This window comes from Pleurodeles waltl, chromosome 3_2, assembly GCF_031143425.1.
Source record: "Pleurodeles waltl isolate 20211129_DDA chromosome 3_2, aPleWal1.hap1.20221129, whole genome shotgun sequence".
NCBI lineage: Eukaryota > Metazoa > Chordata > Amphibia > Caudata > Salamandridae > Pleurodeles > Pleurodeles waltl.
The window spans coordinates 197,129,351-197,144,828 of record NC_090441.1 but is presented as its reverse complement, the minus strand read 5'-3'; the positions used below and the strand labels follow the sequence as shown (position 1 = coordinate 197,144,828).

At 43.3% G+C, this 15,478-nt stretch overlaps 1 protein-coding gene across 2 annotated transcripts in view; it reads left to right on the top strand.

Moving 5' to 3' along the window:
• SPEG (striated muscle enriched protein kinase) overlaps nt 1-15,478 on the top strand; it is a 1,321,813-nt gene that overhangs the window by 308,602 nt on the left and 997,733 nt on the right. For both annotated transcript variants that reach the window (XM_069227158.1, XM_069227157.1), the window contains exon 2: nt 13,533-13,619. In XM_069227158.1, the coding sequence (XP_069083259.1) occupies nt 13,533-13,619 (87 nt within the window). The remainder of the gene's footprint in view (nt 1-13,532; nt 13,620-15,478) is intronic.

The window sequence follows — 15,478 nt, the reverse complement described above, 5'->3', positions numbered from 1 at the left end:
AGCCTCATAACCTCTGTTTCTTTCTTATGTTACTTTGTTAATCTCACTACATGTGTATATATGTATATATATATATACATATATATATATACATATATATATATATATATATAGTGAGATTAACAAAGTAACATAGGAAAGATGCAGAGGTTATGAGGCTATAGGCTGTTTGACAGCGGGACCTATATATATCTTTCCTATGTCACTATATGTGTGTATATGTATATATATTTTTTTTTGTAACATTTCTTTATTATTTCAAAGTGACATACATGGTGGAGTACCACTGAAACGACCATTCAGGTTCATAGAGAAGAGAAAAGGGAGAAATACCTTTTATCATTAACAGAGAGTTACATATACAACTTCAACTTTGAACTATAAACTGTATCATGTGGTGGCCAAACCGCAGCCACGCCAGGGAGGCTGGGGGGGGCGCATGCAATAGTATTAAGAAAGTGGGGGGGCGTGCATTATAGGCATTTGTTATGCAAGTGTGTTAGTGATTGGGGGTATAACATAAGTATTTCAAATCGGAGATGGGATGAGCCAGGTCATAATAGATAGGGTCAAGGGGATGTCCAGGAGCACTTTTACACTGGTACATTAGCGGCGCCCTCTTTCACGTGGGAACAGCGGCATTCGCAATAGTCACTCAGAGAGCAAAATTAAATCCGGGCTGGCAAATAACCAGCCCATCTCGATGTCTATAGGAGATCTAAGGTGGGCGAGTGTCGTCCCTGACCTCCATCTTGACTATAAAGGCGTCCCATATGTCTGAGCCGCCCTGCACTAGTCCTTTATATTGTAAACTGCGCAGTGTCTGAGCCTCAGCCTGAGACTGCTGTAGTAATATCCGTAGTCACCCATCCTGATTAGGGGCATGTGGTGCCTTCCAATTAATGGCTATTTGTCGTTTGAAAACTATGTATGCCAGATCGACAAACCTATGTAGTTTCTTATCCTTGCTGCAGCGACGTCTTAATCCCAGTAGGCAAGATTCGGGAGTCGTTGCAAAGCGTGGGTGGTGATGTCAGACACCTTGTCGGAGATGTGTCGCCAAGCCACAGCCAACGGGGGACAACTCCACACCATGTGGTAAAAATCCGCCAGTGGGTGCGCGCATCGGGGGCAAGCTGGATCCGAAGCAGGGAACATGCGTTTTATATGGAGGGGGGGCAAGTAGGAGCAGTGTATGTAGTTAAATTGGGTGTAGCGTTTCGGGAAACAGTTTTAACAGAGGAGAGCGCAGACGACCACGCCGCCGAGGATAGGGGGGCAGGCAACGTCTCGTCCCAGCGAGACTTTGCATGTTCTAGGTCCAGGAGGGCGTCCAGCAGGAGCATGGAGTACAATCGTGACACCGCTCTCCCAGCACCGCCCATTGAAAGGAGTAGAGTGAGGATCTGCGACTTAGGAGGTTCAACGCCTCCCAGACCCTACGAGGTGTGAAGGAGATGTCATATAGCGCAGTATGCCAAAAAGTTACTGGCCGGTATTTTTGTGTGGGACAATAATTAGTCGAATGTTAGTAGTGTGCCCTCGGAGTAAAAATCTCCAGTCGTGACAAGGCTGGCAGCCTTCCACAAGGACATATTATGGTGCGCCAACAAGGACCGTGCTTCAGGTAGAAGTGTCAAGGGGTATATGGGGGAATATGGTATGCGAGGTCCCCTGCCATGGACATAGCGTAGCCAGCCTGACTTTGCAGTAGTCAATACAGTATTGCCATGTAGAGGAGAGGAGGATTTGTCTGACAGCCAGGTCAGTAATGGTGTCGGAGCCAAGGCACTAAGCAGGACCGATTTTTCACCCAAAGAATGATCGCCCAGGCAATCTGCTGGCCACTGCAGCTGGGCTGCAGCATAATACATTTCAAAATTGGGAACACCCAGTCCGCCCCCATTCTGTGGTTGTTGAATCATAGACGAGGCCACACGGTGTCTGTCTTTACCTCACACAAAGTCAGTCAAAATGCCCTGTAGTGTCTTAAAGAATGCGCGTGGTAAAACAAGTGGGAGCGCTGCAAAGTAGTAGAGTAGGCAAGGTAGGATGATCATCTTTTGTGATAGAAACCCTGCCCATAGGGGACAGGGGAAGCGTTCCCAGGAGCGAAGGGCTCTGTCAAATTGCCCTCCCTAAGGTCCTCGAGAGAGTGGTACATCTGTATGCCCAAGTATTTAAAGGTGGTATGACACCATGGCAGTTGATAATTCGGTAATGCCGACTGGAGTTACGAAGGCACTGGAGATAGGGGTAAAATACAAGATTTGGACTTATTTACCCGCAGGCCGGAAATGTCTGCGTAGGAGTCCAAGGTCTCCAATACCTGACACATGGACGTTGTGTGATCGAGTAGATAAGTCAAAGCGTTGTCCGCATACAAGGAGATTATATGAAATGTATGTAGCTCTGGGATACCCCAACATTGTGCTTGTTGTCTAAGGTGAACGGCCAAGGGCTCCATAGCTATGGCGAACAACAAAGGGCACAAGGGGCATCCCTGTCTGGTGCCCCTGGAGATGGGGAATGGGTCTGAGATAATTTGCCCCGTCTTGACGCAGGCCGACGGATTAGAGTAAAGGATCTTGATCCTTGTTATAAATCCTGCGCTGAGCCCCATCGTAGCGAGTGATTGAAAAAGGAAATCCCAACTCAGCATATCGAACGCTTTTTCTATGTCTAGTGACACGGCAACTTTGCTGCTGGTGGGAGTTGGATCGGTTCGGTGTAGTATAGATCTTTTATACAGGGATTGTAGGCTCCCATGTATTATAGGCCTGATTAAGGTTTAACCACAACAGAAACATTCACTTGACACACAATTGTATTAGGAGAAATAGATATCATGTAACAGGCATCAATCAATATCAATGCATAAAGTATGAAATTATCCTTGAGAGCTATAAAGTTATCCAAGGCGAGAAATAATAGAGTTCAAATGAAAAAAATATTTACAAAGAACTGTCATGCATACTATACAAGTATTTCACAGAAGTAGCATGAGGATGTATATTAACACAAACACCTCTTCTACCCTAGCAGTCATTTCCCATACAGCAGACTACAATAAGACCATTTGAAATCTATATGTGAACGTATGTATGTATATGGTATTTCTATAGCGCAAATTTAGCCAAAAGGCAGAGGAGTGACGATGCAATGTCAAGGACAAGCCTAAAGACAATGAATGACAGGAGAGGTAGCTGGTTTTTGGACTACTAATGAAAATGACAATACAACTGTAGATAATGGCCCAATACGAAAGAGGAAACTTCAACAAATGTTAGGCTTTCACCCGAAAGAAGCAGACTTGCAACTGACCTGGTGCGGAAAGTGAAAGCACTGGTCTTCAACCAAAACATATAGTTACTTTTTGATGTGAATAATCTTGCACTAGAGATTCTAATTGTATTCATATATTTGCAAACATACTATTTATTTCACAGAAAGGGCAAAATACTTAGGAATTAGGCTACTTTTGAGAAAGATGATGGTGTGGCCAGTGCTTTAAATGGGCCGGTACTCTCCGGTACTGAGTACCTGCACTTTTTTTTTTTATCGAGGGAGAGTACCGGCATATCTCAAGAAAAACGTAATACTTTTAATTGGAGAGTACCGGCACTTCTCAGAAACAAGCAGGTACTCTGGTACAGAGTACCTGCACTTCTATTTTTCCATTTAAAGCACTGGGTGTGGCCATGTGTTATAAGGAGTAGAGCGTCCCTGCTGTCTGTTATGAGGCTACTGCAAGTCAGTTCAGAGTTCCATGACACTGTGAAAAAACTCTTACAACACACAGGGTTCGAGCCTGTTAAGGCTCACGGGGAAGGGATGAAATTACAAAATACAAAGAAAGAAAACAATAAGGAAAGTGCACTCAACAAAAAGACCAAAATCCTCAAACATATGAAGTCTTCTTCATTTTAATTTCTTTTGTTCTATAAAAACAGCCAACACGTTTTGTTCAAAGAAAATGAACTCCTTCAGGGCTTTTATATATACAAAAATATAGAATCAAAAACTTTACATCATACAATACAACACTTACAAAGGCATGTTAAAAGCACTACAAACAAGTGGTAGGTACCATCATATCCTCCAAAGCCATTAATAACACGAAACCACACAACTGGAGATCATGTGCGGGCGGCCCTACTATAAAGAGGGCCCCACACAATTACCCCATGTGCCATAAAGCATGTTATTGATGCACCTTTTCGTTATTCTTTCCCCTGATATGTCTTTGCCTTGCAGCAGTATCACTCAATGGCCTAACTAATAGTTCCCAGAAGTCAGTAGTTCAAATTTCCTATGTGGCAAAGAGGCAAGAGAAATGCTCTGTGTTGATCAGACGCTCCTCCACATTCTATATGCTCACAGCCAAAGTGTTTTGACTTCTTTGTCATGGGACATGCAAATATGCAAGGTCATACATTATGCTTTTGGGAATGGACATTGTGCGTACAAAATAAGGAGATTTTCTGTTATTAGTACATAAAGGAAAATACTTTAATATTGTACTAATAAGTTTAAATTTTGTGCACATACCCAGTAGTGTCATAAAATTCAAAGTACTTGTGCACTGTAGATACAAAAAAAGTGCACAGTCAGTGAGGTATGAGCATGCATCCTACACCTCACCCTAGGCAGCTGAGTTGACGGTACTAATCTATATAGGATGAAATGGATCATGTGTCATGGGGGAAGAGAAAATAGAAAGGCCTGGTTGGTATGCATAATTCACAAACCCAGATACTTTTGTGTTTTATTGTATATTTTTAATGTGCATGTCCTTTAGGCTCTAGGTGGCTGAGACTCATACTACATGCACCATTGGTTATTAAGTTGAGAAGGTTCCTCAGTTTAGGGTAGAATGTGCCATGGGGCGCTGAAGGAAAGATCGAGCCACCTATTTGGTGTACCGAAACCAACAAACGCAATATTTGCAAGTGTCCAGTGATGGATTACTCAGGGTGCAGTATAGTTTAAACATTTACCGCACCTTGAATAATCCATCATAGTAAATAAGACAAAATCTCCTTACTTATGAAGCACATGTCCATTACCAAAGGCATAGCGCCCTGCTGATGATCTCACATATTTCTGTGTGCCACAACTAGGTCAAAATTAGTTGGCTGTCAACATATAGAATGTGGATAGTGTTGGATCAACACAAAACATTCCCTTGCCTGTTTGTCACATAGAACACGTGTACTGTTGGCTTTTGGGAAATATCAAGTAGGCAGCCCTCACCCCCAGGACCACATTCTTTAAATCCTTAAGAAAAACATTGCTTATAATTTTTTCTCTGTGATTGAGTCTTGTCACTTTTTAGTTGTGCTTGTTATGCTTTGCAGGATATTTATAATTAAACTTCCGTGGAGTGTTTCATAAGTAATGAATGGATTGAAAATTATGAAAGAAATATACTTGTTTGCACATTGCTTTAATATCATGTGTAGATTAATATTTAATCTGTGGCAAGTGGGGTTTTTCACTTTTTCTGTCCTATGAAGGAACTCAGCCTTAGGCATCGCTCCTCTATGTAGTCACAGAACACCTCTGTGACTTACAATATCCTCATAATGTGCGGTGGGGGGTACTCTATTCAATGTATCGTGAAATGCAGGTTTAATTATTTCTCTGATAGACGGCTAGGGTTGGCTTTGTTTGGCTTTTCTTTGGTTCCCCTTGTAAGCAGAGCATTGGCACACACATAATCTTGCTAATTTATCTTGTATTGGATTTTTCCTTATCATCCTGGCTTTTGATAGGAGGTACTATGAGTGGCAGCCATATTGGAATCGGATACATTATGTGGAATTCAGTTGTGGGTGTCGTATCTGTTGCTATCATTATCAATGTCACAAAAGTTTCACCCAATAGCGTTTGGATGCTTTGTCTTCAGTACATGTTTCAGCTGTTTACACTCGGCTTCTAGTTGGCGTTAGACTCTTGGTGCTCTCCTACGATGGTGGATGTGTTCGAGTTCCCTCCTCCGCTGGCTCAGGCACTCAAGCTTTTTCCGTCACAGTGCATTATCCTCTGCCGAAAAAGCAATCAATTCCCTCCTCACGACCGCTTTCAGGGCATCCCGAAGGGTGGTTACAGATGTCAGGCGTGTCATTGAGCTTCAGGTAGGTGTTCAGCACCTCAGTGATTTGGGTAACCACCTGGGGGCATTGCAATAGTGTGTCCCTTCTCCGCCACAGGCGTGCCAAGCGGCGTGTAACTGAAGACTTCCATGTTATCAAAATCACTGCGTGATTTAAGAGAGAGCACGATTCAATCTCCACCGTCTTAACCAAAGACTGAAGGTTTCTGGAAGCCAGAAAGTAGTCAATGCATGCGTATGTTTTGTGCGTGTTGGAATAGAACATGTAGACTTTTGAGGCAAGAGTGTATTGACAGAAATGGTGAGTCATCCAGTGACTTATCATCTTGAAACAATGTGGGTTAGTACAGGAGATAAAGTGAGCTTTCCCATGCATCTGAGGAAGCAGTAGGACCTATGTGAGGATATTTGACCACTTCCGCGGGGACCAGACCTGAAGGGGGTGGTCAGTGTCTTTATGAGGCAAAGTGTCCAGACCACTTGCATACTGCAGGGTTAGATATTGCACAATATCAGATGAAGGGGATGGCAGCGAATTGGTTGCTTCACTGTTATCATTGGTATCCTGTTGCACTGATTCTGGTGTCTATAATGGGTCAGCAGTGTAATCCCAAGCTAAGCAGTGAAAGGTACCACGGTGCCTAGAGGCATTGCAGATGGAACAGATACCCCAGAACATCTCCATCATTGCGTGAAGGAAAAAAGCTGGATCAGCAACAACATCGATCGTGATAGTCAATGCAAGCATGAGCCACAAAAATATTGGTCTTGTGCGTTTTTTGTTTTTAAATAATGCTTTAGTGTTACAGCACAGCATCAGATAGTTGTAAACACGGTGCATTAGATATAGCTGCACACTTAGGCCCATATTATACTTTTTTAGCGCCGCATTTGCGTCATTTTTTAACGCAAAAGCGGTGCAAACTTGCAAAATACAATTGTATTTTGCACGTTTGCGCCGTTTTTGCATCAAAAAGAGGCACAAATGCGGTGCTAAAAAACTATAAATACGGGCCTTAGTGTTTACAATACTCAAGGTATAGGAAAAACGTTTGAAAGTTTTTCAATGGTTTGTAGACTTCATAAAAAGAGATGTCTGACTTACCAATTCACTATTCATCTTAACTACTACAGGGCCACAAACAGCTATGAACATTGGTTTGACCTACTCCATACTCCTAAATAGAATACTTTAATAATCGCTACAATATCGTATGTTGTGCAATGAGTCTCATCCTGTGCGTCTATTGAAAGAAAAGAAGTGGATTTCAGATGTGTGTGGGCCTGGTATGCAACTTGTCTGCATATGATTGGAGTTGCTCATTACAGCCAATTGCATTTTAGATAAATATAACGGCCAAGTGTGCACATTTTCTGACTGTATTAGGGATGCCTTTCACCCATATTGGCAGTTCCATCTGAGGATCAAGAGGTACATCTTTATCAATCGTCAAGGAAAGAGAAGCTATTACCTCTCGCCTGCAGCTCTGAACCCAGTGCAACAGCAGGCCAGATGTAGAAAGCCCACCTCAGGTGTCCCACATCAAGCATATTTGGAAGCCTCCCTGGGCCTACATTTTCACATACTCCTAGGGGTATGAAAAAGTCTTTGCAGAAACTTAAAATAAATAATACTGAGGCTTTTACTTGGACATAGCATACCTGTTTAAGTGCAACAGAATTTTAAATTCTCTTCAGTGATTTCATCATTGAGTTCCGTTCCTTTTTATCCTGGAGGTGAGACAAATAAGTGGAGCACCTCCCTGTATAGATCTGTACAGCAGCACTATTAAACATCTTGACAGCTGTGAGCTGTTTTACCATTTTGACAATAGGAGGCACAAGAGGGAAGGTGGTGAAACTTAGTCTTACATGCTATTTGAAGACTATAAAAAAAATAAGACATCAAGGAGTGTGTGGTTTGCTTTTTCAGTGATACCACTGAGAGTAATAAAACTACCCTTGTTATTTACATCCCTCCACTTCAAGAAGTCAAGAGATTGCAGTTGAGTTAGTGCTTTCTTCTCAGTCTTGCTCAATCAGGATTGAAAGGCAGTAGTACAGCAGGTGAGTAAAGCAAGTCTAGATTAATTGTGTCAATGGTCGCTGAATGTCAAGGAAATATACATGCACACCTGAGACTGAAGGAGTGCAGGAGCTACGTTATATAGTTCCATCGCTATATGTAGCCTCTAGGGTGACGGATGAAACCAACAGTCGCAAAGTGTGCCTGTGCAAACAGATAATACACTTCAAAATTGGAAGCCTCAAATTAACTCTGATGAAATGCCAATATCCCCACTTAGGTCTGTGGTGCTTGCCAGCCCATGCCAATTTTACCATCAAGGACCTGATGAGTGTTAGGAAAAAGGCCTTAGTGGGGAAAAGGGGATGTTCCAAGTAGTAACTTTGGAAAAACCGTCATATTTATTAATTCCCAGTAAGCAACAGTGGGAGAGTGGATCACAAATTAACTTGATGCTTTAAGTTAGTATGATGGCACCATGGTTCTTGCAAATAATTACATCTCTATTGCAGCTGGCCTAGATCCCCAACTATCTGGCCAAGCCCTTGCACCATTCCAGGGACAATTCTAGTGAAAAATGTATCCTGCGAGGTGTAAAAGTTTCAGTGATTTACTTAAATTCACACTAATCCCTCAAATGACACCAATTGTTATAAATTCAGACATTAACGGGTTATAGGTTATTTGGGGTTCCCGCAGTTACTGAGTCATAGTATCGGTGTAGAGAGAAATGTGAATGATACATTCTATATATGAGTGCATATTCCCAGTTATGTTGTCTAAGTTTTGTGTCCAGTGGCACCACTTTGATTGCAAAGATCAAAGGGGATATGGAACATCCCTGCTCAGTGCCTCAGAAAACTGCTACTGGAGAGAATATTAACCCATTGACTCTAATACGAGTTACAGGACCACAGTACAGCTACCTAATCCAGTCTACAAAGAATTAGACATGTAATTTCTACTGAGGGTGGTAAATAATTGCTCACATTCTTAAGAATCTAACTTTTTGGCAGCATCAAGGAGCATTGCATCTGTGTCTAGGGGCGTCTCTTGGTGGTGAAGAACAGTAAAACATGCATGCAAGTTATGCACAGTTGACCTGCCTGGAATGAACATGGCCTGGTCAGGGAGGTTTGAGAAGGAGGGGGAATTAGACGGTTTGCTATACATTTAGCATGTATTTTAGTGCCACATTTTATGCAGGATAGTGGTCTGAGGGCTCTCATTTGTTGGCTGGTTCCCCAATTTGTAATGAAGTGACTAGAAGCGCTCTGTCATTGATGGTTGGAGCATGTGTTTATTTCATGATATTTATTTCCGAAGGTGATGGTTACTGCTCATCTAAGGAGCTCAGGGATCTCCTTAACCCGGTACCAGGATGACTGGCTACTTCAAGCAAGCTTGCAGTAGGTGGTGTTGTGTCAAGGCAACAGCAGTGCTACTGTTCAACAGGCCCAAGTCACACCTACAGCTCTCTCACTGTCTCCTATTCGTTCTGAGCATGACATCGTTTCAGGCATTCCCTCCTCCCCAGAGAATCCGAGACATTCAAGATATGATTCCAATGTTTCAGGTTGGAAGTTTGATCCTAGTCCTACAGTTTATCTGACTGCTAGGACGTCTGGCTTCCAGCATCCTCCTGGACAGATTTGCAAGCTGGCATATAAGGTCTGTGCAGTGGTGCCTCCATAGGTAGTGGTTCCAGCATGGGGGAGATCTGTTGGATTCCATTATGATCTCCCAAGATACTGTAAAAGACCTGACATGGTGGTCAGCTGAGGAGCATCTGTCTCCTGGGATGTCTTTCTTCCCTCCACCGTGACTATGGTGGTGACAGATGCATCCACCCTTGGGTGGGGTGTTCATTTGGTGGAACTGGAGATCAGAGGCTTCTGGTTCCCAGAAGTACGGCACATCAACCTGCTAGAGCTAACGGCAATGTGTCTTGTGCTCAAGGCCTTCCTTCCTTCCATATGTGCTAACTATATCCAGATCTTGTTAGTAAATATATGACCTCACTCTGGTACAGCAGCAAACAGGGGGACTATAGTTCACCTGCTCTGTCTGGAGGTGCTGAAACCATGGGAGTGGGCACACCAGCAGGGGATTGGACTAGTTGTCAATCATCTGTCCGGATCTCTGAATACCAGGACCGACAGCCTGAGTTGGTGTCATCATATCAACCACATGTTGCACCTCCATCCAAAGGTGGTACAATACATCTTTGCCCTGTGATTCATCTCTCAGGTGAATCTGTCTGGCTGTCACAGCAATACTCATTGCCCACAGCTCTGTGCTCTCCAGTTTCCGCAGCAGCGATCTTTGGGTATGTATTTTCTTTCCACTTCACTACGTGTTTACTTCCATACCCTTGATTCCTCGGGTTCTGGGAAGGCTTACCAGGACTAGGTTCAAGCCTTCATTGCCTGAGACTGGCCAGGAAGAGTATGGTACATTGACGTCTGCGCCACTTCCGGTCTCCCCCTCTGTCCTTCTCCAGGGCTGAGCTACTCTGGCAGTCAGAGTGCAAGGTCCTGCCCCACAACCTCAAGAGCCTCATCTTCGTGCCTGGAGATTGAGTGGGAGTACCTGGGCTTCCTCCCCCTGCCAACGAAGGTAGTTGACATACTGTTGTCAGCTCAGGTTGCAATCTACCTTGAGAGGTGGAATAGATTTGTCACTTGGTGTGCAGTGCTGAATGTGAATCCCTTAAAAGGCATATCTATCCAAGGTCCTTCTCTTTGTGCTCTCATTGGCCCAGCAGCACTGTGCAGTGGACACTATCAAGGGATACATTCTAGCCTTATCAGCATTGCTCTGCTTTCCTGTTCAGCCATTCATTTTCAAAGCCCTTTCATGATGAAATTTATGAAGGGACTGACAAATACGTTCCCACCCGCTACCTTTGTTATGTCCCACAGAAACTTGAATCACTTTTTGATTTTTTTTATGGGTTCTCATTTCGAGCCCCGCCATTGTTGTCAGTTGAGATTGTTGCCATTTAAAACAGTTTTACTTGTAACCATTACCTCAGTGAGGTGTGCCAGTGAGTTGCACACACTTAAGATCCATTCGCCATACATGTTGTTCTTTCTGGACTTACTGGTCCTCTGAATTAAAGCAGCTTTCCTTCCTAAGTTGGTGACCCATTTCCATCTTGGCAATCCATTACCCTTGCTGCCTTGTACAGTCTGCCTCAACTCACCAAGGAATGAGGAGAGATTATACTGATTGAACCTCAGAAGGGTCATTAGTTTTCACAAGAACCGCACCAAGGAGATCAGGTCTAACTACCGGCTCTTTATAGTTTACAGTCAGTAAGAAAGGTTTTATTGTTTATATGTGATTTTTTTATTAATAATTTTTTCTGTTTTGTGATTGTTGTCATATTGGGTTTCAATCATATGGGCTTGTATTATTAAATTAATACTACTAGATTCCTTTACTTTGAGATTGATCATTTGAGAGATTGATTATTTGAGTTAGTGTGGTGATTGCCTTTTCCCCTTGGGGAATTTGATTGATTCACTGTGTTACGGTGCCCTGTCCCCTTGGGGTAATAGAGACAGGAGGGCCCTCTCTCTCTTTCTCTTAGTAAGAAAGGCAAGCTAGTTAAGAAAGGACTTTTTCCCACTAGACAATCCTTTGTCTAAATATGTGTTAGAGAACCACCACAGGGTTTCCAGGACCATTAACAAAGCCTTCTACCTTAGCATTGACCAGGGGTGTGGCTGTGGCTTCTGTCACTCAGAAGCACGGGTCTCCTGTCACTCCTTCATTCAGCATCATTGTTTGGATTCAGACATAAGAAGAGATGGTCATTTGTCTTGCTCTGTGCACCAAAATCTCCTCATCTGTTCGTTTCTTCATACCCACCACCTGAGAAGAGTACTGCTTAGGAACCTATGGAATAGGTGAGGAATATACAGTAGAAGGATTCCTCAGAAGAAAAAGATTGTTGTATTTGGTAATCATATTTTTGGTGGTTTTCTACCTGCATATTTCTCACCGATGCCTCCCAGCTCTCCATGCTGACGGGCAGTTATAGGTCATACTATAAATGTTCTAATCTAAATTATTGGACTGAATGTTTCTGCATGTCTCCAAGGATGCAGGAAAAATGGCTGATAAACTGATGTTGGTGCACCTAGGTGGGTACTTCATGGTTCCATTCACATCAATGTAGCACAACTTTAAGCCAGCCAGCACTCCTTTCCAACCGTGGAAAGCTATGGAAAATTGTCTTGATCTAGTCTGGTGCCAGGGTATATTCGAAAGGTGAGAAATCTGCAGGTGCATATATAATCCCCCTGAAAGATTCGTTACTGAAGGAAAGTAACATTTATTTTTACACTGCAACACAATTTTGTGCACATATTCTCTTCTACTCACCCAAACAGCATTGTATTCTCCAAAGCTTCCTCACAGAGTAAGTGGACACTTCAGAGATTATATGCACATGGCTGGACTGAGTGATTTGATGAAGGAGAGGATTGTACTTTTTTGTACACTGATGTGACAGCCATTGTCTTTCAGCACTCCAGGAATAGATCAATCTTATGGATGCTGTGCTTGACGTAATTCCACATGATCTGAATATCAGTACATTTAATCACCATGTTCTAGTTCAAGCAGTTTGAAGGAGAAATACTTGTGACTTCATGTGTGTCACACACCTTCGGTCCCATAGAGCCAGTCACACTATGACTGCACTAAGGATGGAGTGCTCAAATAGCTGCATGTTTACCTTTCTGGAGTGGTTGCATGGCTAGGTCCCACCCCTACTTTGGGCTGTTGAAGTTTTTGTTATCAGTTCTCTAGGTTTCTACTAAGGATGCTCAGAGCAAAGCATATGGTGCCTAGTTCCCATTATGTGCCAAATTTGATGGTAGTCTAAATGTGCTGCAATTATAAAACATTGTCTATGCTGCTCAGTGTACTACTGATTTATATCAAATACACGCCAAGAACTTGTATACTGAAGATATTTTACATGCATTGTGGAACTCATGTGGGGAGGATTTATTTGCCCAGTTAGGGAGAACCTTTGTGGGTAATGTCACCTTGAGTGAGAAGAGGAGTCAGAAAGTTCATGGCCCACACCTGGCTTCTGTGGCGACAGATTACGGGTTAATAGTAGTGGCCATAAGATTGCCAAGTTACGTCCTTGATAGGAGGGCACAAGAGCACTTCTCTTTTTTCAGCAATGAACACACAAAAACACTGTGCAGATTTAAGGAATAGCCTTCTTTGCCTTGGGTTTTACCAGTAGTGCACTTGTCAGCAATGTTATGCCATCAGCTTGTCTGTAACATAATCATAAACGTGCATGCCATGGTCATGACGCTATTCTCACTCTGTCCTGGCCTCCTTTCTTTTCTCCAGACTCCGAGACGGGTGAAGATGAAGCGGTGGAACCCCAGGGTGAGGAGATGGATGCACAAGGAAACCGTGCCTTCGACCTTCCATCAGGTGAGCGTTGACCTACAAACACCTAGCTTACCTGCGCCAGTTTACATGTTTCATGACCACATTCCTCATCCTCATATGATCACCACCTGCCTCAAATGCCTCAAGCTAGTAAATGTTCCCTATCCATACTCAGCTGTCCCATTCTCAGAGGATGGGGTGACCTCCACCCATCTCACCTGCTCACACCTAGTCCCAAGTTCCCTGTCCCTGCTTCTCCAGCCTCATCTCAAATGCAGTTGAGAGTACTAAAAATGCCACCTGCTTTTACCTGTTGTAATGTTCGTTATCCACATCCATCAGTAGGCACACAGGCTCCCAAACATTAGATTTTTCAGATTTGCATCTTTTAAAACAGTGGTTCCCAACCTTTTCACTTCTGTGGACCCCCATTTTAGCATAACTGGAACTCGGGGACCCCCACTGAATCTTTTTTGGAACCCGGGGACCCCCACTAAGTCATTACTGAAAGCTGGGGACCTATTCTGTTAATATTATTTAATTTTCTACGCCGTCTCGGACCCCCTGAAGAGGCTTCGCGGACCCCCAGGAGTCCCCGGACCACAGGTTGGGAACCACTGCTTTAAAATATTCCCAGTTTACTTACCGCATTATTTGAAAATGCACATCTTATATCCATCTGAATATGGATATCCATCTCAAGGTTTCTACCCCATGTTGTGTGAAGGGAACATTGTTGTCAGCATTTGCCACTGCTACGTAGGTGTGGATATTTGTAAAGTGCAAACCTAGCCAAGGGCAACAAACAACTATACAGGGCAGGCAACCATGTTCACGATCAACAATGGTTTATAGATGTAAGGCAGTTGGACTACTCATCAGTTAAGAATAAGGAGCTTGTTAAGGTTTTGATATTTACTGCACTTTAAAAGGTGAGCCATCAAATCTTTCCTGAATTGGAAGAGGATATGGGTTGGTCTGATGCGCACAGGGATGTTGTTCTAGATTATGGGTGCATAGATAGAAAAGGCCTGTTTTTTCTTTATGTCTTTGCCTCCATTCTGGTGAAGTCCTGGCTATGCTTACTGCGGGGGTGCTGGACTCTGCTAGAGATGGTTTTTTTTCATCAAGGTAGGAAGGCGACTGGATGCCATTCATACTGTGATTGTAGATCAAAGAGCTGGTTTTGAAGAGGATGCAGGCTACATGAGTCAGTAGATTTCATTCAAAATTAGGGTGATGTGGTTATATGTCACCAGACTCTTGATGAAGAATGCCACATCATGTAGAAAGGAGAATCAGTGGAAAACATTGGCAACAAATCCCATTTTAGTTGTCAGTGTGTGTAAATGAGGGTGTGATAATCATTAGTGTTGAAAGCAGCTGAGAGGTCCAGAAGGATCAGGAGGCATGGGTCATGTTTGTGGTTAGAAGGACGTTATCTACTACATGTATCACTGCTGCAATGTGATCTGAAGTCTGATTAGCTGTCGTGAAAAGGATGACTGACTTATGTGTTATTGAAGGTGAGTGTAGATTATTTTTCAGTAGTCTCACCAATGAAAGGTAGATGGGCAGCGCCAGCCCCATTCTAATTTCCAATGCCTCGGACTTGGAAGTGCATCAATAAGTGCCAAATTATTCACTGAAAGGGCCTATTGGTCCTAGGTAACCTTGTACTGAATAGCTAGAAATGGGGGTAAAATGAGAGGGGTCACTGGACCCTTTAGAATACCAGTTATGCACTCAATGTTCTATGGACTGGTGTGAGGAACTGGGAGATGCCAGTGGGCTGGACACATCTCCAGATACTGGTTTGTTTTCTCCCCCTACCATGGCCATGGAGGAGGGAGCATCCTTTGCAATGCAGGTGAAGAGGGCAGCAGAGGTCCTCAACCTCA